The following is a 5,773-nucleotide window of genomic DNA, read 5'->3' as shown; positions in this document are numbered from 1 at the left end:
GGATTTCTTTGTGTAGCTCTGGCTGTCCTGGAACTCACTTTGTAGACCAGGCTGGCCTCGAGCTCAGAAATTCACCTGCTTCTGCCTCCCGAGTGCTGGGATTTAAGGCATGTGCCACCACGCCCGGCTTCTTAGGAACATCTTAATTTGAACATGTTTGTTCTGCATATTGACACTGACTAACACACAGGCATATTAGAAAAATTTTAAGAAACCTGACCTAATACTCAGCATCTTTGCTAACTATCCTTTTGTTTTATGACTTTTCATTTTAGAAATTCTTGGGTTTTCCATGCAGGCATCCCAGGGTCCTGCCCTTGTGGCCGTTGTGTTTCTCCTCTAGAACCTTTAATTTTGCCGTTCCTGTCAGTTTGGCCACTCTCCTGCCTCCATTCTAACACTCAGCAGAAATTCAGTTGTCTCGTTCTCGGCTGTAAGTCGGAGATGCTGAGAAAAATGCTCTTTTGTAGGTCTCGGGGAGCTATGCCATTTGCTGTTAACAGGATTTTCTTCTCTCTGAGTCTGTTAGTTTTTCAAATCATGAACAGATGTTGATTTGTGTCCAGTGCTTCATAGTTTGAGGTGACCACAAAGCTCCTTTCTTTCTCTTTCTCTTCCCACGTAGGTCCCAGCCCTGTCCTGGCAGTTCAGGTCGAGGGAAAGGCCTTTCTTTTCTTGCCGCAGTGTCTGAGAGCAGGGGTGGAGCCCTCCCTACATCCAGTCTTCTCAGATGCCTTTGGGCATTATCCTTGAGGAGCTGATAAGATGCCCACAACAACATCGTGTTGATATATCATTTTGCTTATAAAACATCCCCATTTGTGTTTAATCCAAGAACTCCAGGGGGTCAGTAAAGAAAGGAAGTCATAATGAAACCAACAAGGAGAAAACCCCAAGCTGATCTGAATCTGTGTTTGCAGCAATCCTACAGAGCAAGCAAGCAAGCGGGAGTTAGTCTACTTGGACAGAAGAGAACACAGGCTCAGAAGAGAAGAGGCGCTTGACTTGAGGATTGTGCAAAGCCAGACCAGACTCTACTTGTGGGGGGGGGGTTGGAGGGGGGGGATGTAGCTCAGTTGCATGCTTGCCTAGCCAGCACAGAAGCCAGGGGTCTAACCACACTGCAGACTGTTCTAGTGGTGCACAGCCGTCATCCCAGCCCTGGGGGTGGAAGTAAGAGAATCAGAAGTTCAAAAGGAATCTGAACTCACGGGACAGCCTGGGCTGCACGTAAAAAAGAAAGCAAGAACGAGAAAAGAAACTCTGTTTGCTTTCTCCTAACAGGAAGTGAGACTCCCATCCCCCTACCTTGCCCTGGTGTCATTTCCCCTCCCTTGAAGCCTCAGTGCTAAGTATTTCCAAGTCGGCCTCCTCACTTCCCAGCTTCCACAGTGGCCCTTTGACGGTGCTCCCCGACCTTGCAGGTACTCTGAGGTGGACGAGAGTATTGGTAACCCGGAGGCATAGGAGTCTGAAGTCCTCTCAGCTCTGATTCTTCTGGTGTCAAGATGGGCAGGTACTGGCTGCTGCCAGGTCTCCTCCTTTCATACCTGCCTCTGGTAACTGGGTGGAGCACTTCCAACTGCCTGGTGACCGAAGGCTCCCGACTGCCCCTGGTCTCCCGCTATTTCACATTCTGCCGCCACTCCAAGCTATCCTTTCTTGCTGCATGCCTCTCCGTGAGCAACCTGACACAGACCTTGGAAGTTGTACCTCGGACTGTGGAGGGGCTCTGCCTCGGTGGTACTGTGTCTACTCTGCTTCCCGATGCTTTCTCTGTTTTTCCTGGTCTCAAGGTCCTGGCACTGAGTCTGCACCTTACCCGACTCCTGCCAGGAGCTCTCCGGGGCCTGGGACAGTTGCAGAGCCTCTCTTTTTTTGACTCTCCTCTTGGGAAATCTCTCTTTCTACCTCCTGATGCCTTCAGTGACCTGATTTCCCTCCAGAGACTCCATATCTCTGGCCCCTGCCTGGATAAGAAGGCAGGTATCCGCCTGCCTCCCGGTCTGCAATGGCTGGGTGTCACGCTCAGTTGCATTCAGGACGTGGGAGAGCTGGCTGGTATGTTCCCAGATCTGGTGCAAAGTTCCTCCTCCAGGGTTTCGTGGACCCTGCAGAAGTTGGATCTGTCATTCAACCGGAATCTGAAGATGGCTAGTCCTGGGTCCCTCCAGGGTCTCCAGGTGGAAATTCTGGACCTGACAAGAACACCACTGGATGCTGTGTGGGTGAAGGGCCTGGGACTTCAGAAACTTGATGTCTTGTACGCACAGACTGCCACGGCCGAGCTGGCTGCTGAGGTTGTTGCCCACTTTGAGCTGCAGGGCTTGATTGTGAAAGAAAGCAAGGTAGGATCTATATCTCAGGAGGCTCTGGCTTCCTGCCACAGCCTGAAGACCTTGGGTCTTTCAAGCACTGGCCTAACCAAGCTGCCACCAGGCTTCCTGACTGCCATGCCTAGGCTTCAGCGACTGGACCTGTCCGGAAACCAACTGCAGAGCGCCGTGCTGTGCATGAATGAGACGGGAGACGTGTCAGGACTCACGACTCTGGATCTGTCAGGCAATGGGTTGAGCATCCTGCCTCCAGCCACCTTCTCCTGCTTACCACACTTGCGAGAGCTGCTGCTTCGGAACAACCAGCTGTTTTCCCTGGAGGGATACCTATTCCAGGATCTCCAGCAACTAGAGACCTTGAAGCTGGATGGAAACCCCCTGCTTCACCTGGGTAAGAACTGGTTGGCGGCTCTGCCTGCATTGACCACCCTTAGCCTGCTAGATACCCACATACGGCTGAGCCCAGAGCCTGGGTTCTGGGGAGCAAAGAATCTGCATACCTTGAGCCTGAGGCTTCCCACTTTCCCTGCTCCTGCAGTATTGTTCCTGCCCATGTATCTGACCAGCTTAGAGCTTCATATAGCCTCAGGCACGACGAAGCACTGGAGGCTGTCCCCATCGATCTTTCCTTCCTTGGAGACCTTGACTATAAACGGCAGGGGACTGAAGCTGAGGCTGGGGTCCCAGAATGCTTCTGGGGTCTTCCCTGCTCTCCAGAAGCTTTCCCTGCTCAATGAAAGCTTGGATGCCTTCTGCTCCCAGGGTACCTCCAACCTTTTCCTCTGGCAGCTCCCCAAACTTCAGTCCTTGAGGGTATGGGGTGCTGGAAGCAGCTCCAGACCCTGCCTTATCACTGGGCTGCCCAGCCTACGGGAGCTGAAGCTGGCGTCGCTTCAGTCCATAACCCAGCCCCGTTCGGTGCAGCTGAAGGAGCTGGTGGGTGACCTTCCACAGCTCCAGACCTTAGTGCTATCCAGCACAGGCCTCAAGTCACTGTCGGCCGCTGCTTTCCAGCGCCTGCACAGTCTCCAGGTCTTAGTGCTAGAATACGAGAAGGACTTGATGCTGCAGGACAGTCTGAGGGATTACAGCCCTCAGATGCCTCACTATATATACATTCTGGAGTCAAATCTGGCCTGCCACTGTGCCAATGCGTGGATGGAGCCATGGGTTAAGCAGTCCACTAAAACGTACATATACATAAGACACAATCACTTATGTCCAGGAGAAGACAGGCTCCCTGCTAGGGGTTCCCTTTCCTCCTTTCTCTGGGACCACTGCCCCCAGACGTTGGAGCTGAAACTCTTTTTGGCTAGTTCTGCCTTGGTGTTCATGCTAATTGCCTTGCCTCTCCTCCAAGAAGCCAGGAACTCTTGGATCCCCTACCTGCAGGCCTTGTTCAGGGTTTGGCTCCAGGGTCTGAGGGGTAAGGGAGACAAGGGGAAGAGGTTCCTTTTTGATGTATTCGTGTCCCACTGCAGGCAAGACCAGGGTTGGGTGATAGAGGAACTTCTGCCTGCTCTGGAGGGCTTCCTTCCAGCTGGCCTGGGCCTGCGCCTCTGTCTCCCCGAGCGTGACTTTGAGCCTGGTAAGGATGTAGTTGATAATGTGGTAGATAGCATGATGAGCAGCCGTACCACACTCTGCGTGTTGAGTGGGCAGGCCCTGTGTAACCCCCGATGCTGCCTGGAGCTCCGCTTGGTCACCTCTCTCCTCCTGGCTGCCCCATCCCCTCCAGTGTTGCTGCTAGTCTTCTTGGAACCCATTTCTCGACACCAGCTTCCAGGTTACCACAGACTGGCTCGGCTGCTTCGACGAGGAGACTACTGTCTGTGGCCCAAGGAAGAGGAGAGAAAGAGTGGGTTCTGGACTTGGCTGAGGAGCAGGCTAGGGTAGCCACAGCCAGCACTGGTATGGGGTGGTGCATGTGAATTTGGGGGTGGGTTGGGGGAGGGGAAGCAAGCCTGCCTGTCAAGGAGTCCGTATGTCTGTAGTTGCAGGGTTGGGGACAGTGAGTCTAAGAGGCTGAAGTCAGCCTTTTGCAGTGCAGGAATCCATGTGCTGTGAACACAGGTTTTGGGGGGCCTGGTGAGTTGAATGAGGAAAACTGAGAGATGGAAGGTGCCCGCGGGGTATGTGACATTCCCAGGATCTTCAGATCATCAGTAAACTTGCTAAATCCATGAAATGCGTGGCTTGGTTGAACTTTTTATTTAGTAGAAATGCAAGAGGCAGAAGGCAAAGCGGGAAATGAAGGAGGAAATTCATGGGCACGTTGGGAAGGAGGGAAGGTTTTCCTAAGCTATAGAACTTGGGGCCAGGCCTGACCTTCATGCTCCAGTGGGTTCTTTTGCATCAAGGGCCATAGAGGCTGTTTAGTTTTGTGAGACCCCGACTTAGAACGTTTCTCCCTGGAAGGTAAAGCCCCTGGATGTTCCCCATGCTTGTTTTCCCTGATCTTTAAAAATACAGCTAGAAAGAAGCTCTTTGTTCTCTATAGCCAGCAAAAGACCTTTTTGTTTCTATACTGTACAGAGATGCCTGCCTTCCTGTGCCAAGGACATGGAGATAGGCGCTGGAGAGGAGGCTGCAGCTCACTCCCCCCCCCCCTTACCAGAAAGGAGCTGTAGCCAACTCTCCTTCCAACTCCTCCCAACTCCTCCCAATTCCTCAGCTAGCTGTTAAAAGCCCCCTACTGTCACCTGCACAGCAGAGGGACTTCATCCTCAGCTAGCTGATAATAAAGCCTCTTGCAGTTTGCATCAGGTGTGGTTTTCTCTCGGGACACTGGGGTGCTGGCCAGCTCATCCTGGGACTTGAGCAAAGGCCCAGCTTCGGGGGTCTTACAGTTTCACTTCTGTCCATGTGATAAAACACCCAGGCCAAATCAACTTAAAGGAAGAAAGGGTTTTTGTTTGTTTGTGGTCCCCCTGCTCAATAATTTCAGGTTGCACTCTGTCGAAGTGGGACGTCAAGGCAGAAATTCAAGGCAGGCTTGCTTGTTATTTCACACAGCATTACTGTTCAACCAAGGAGCTCACTTCACAGCCAAGAAGTACAGCAAGAACCATGGAGGTGCCACTTGCCAGCTTATGCTCAACCTGCTTTCTTATCGGGTTAAAGGCCACTGCCTAGGATTGGTGCAGCCAACACTGGATGTGTTTCTCCAACTGACAATCAAGACAAGTCCTCCCACAAACATACCCCCGGGCCAATCTGTTCTAGGCAATTTCTCAGTTGCGATTTTCCTCTCAGGTGACTTTAGGCTATGACAGAGTTGACAGCTGAGGTCCAAACAACAGGGAGGCTACCCAGGAGCAGACAGATTGTTGGACCCCTGAAGGGAGACCCTCACTCAAGTCTCAGGGATCGCGAGCCCAGAAAGCCACAACAGTCAAGCTTGCTGCAAACACACGAGGTTTTAATGGCACACAAAC

The 5,773-nt window shown here is 52.3% G+C and overlaps 1 protein-coding gene across 1 annotated transcript; it reads left to right on the top strand.

The window, feature by feature from the left end:
- Nucleotides 1-1,350: 1,350 nt before the first annotated feature.
- LOC110293721 (toll-like receptor 12) lies at nucleotides 1,351-4,726 on the top strand. Its single transcript, XM_021161582.2, has one exon. The coding sequence runs from the start codon at nucleotides 1,509-1,511 to the stop codon at nucleotides 4,230-4,232; it is 2,724 nt and encodes a 907-aa protein (XP_021017241.1). The 5' UTR covers nucleotides 1,351-1,508; the 3' UTR covers nucleotides 4,233-4,726.
- The last annotated feature ends 1,047 nt before the right edge of the window (nucleotides 4,727-5,773 follow it).

Source organism: Mus caroli, chromosome 4 (genome assembly GCF_900094665.2).
Source record: "Mus caroli chromosome 4, CAROLI_EIJ_v1.1, whole genome shotgun sequence".
In the NCBI taxonomy this organism is placed as follows: Eukaryota; Metazoa; Chordata; class Mammalia; order Rodentia; family Muridae; genus Mus; species Mus caroli.
Note: the sequence above shows the minus strand (reverse complement) of the source record. Positions and strands in the feature narration are given on the sequence as shown.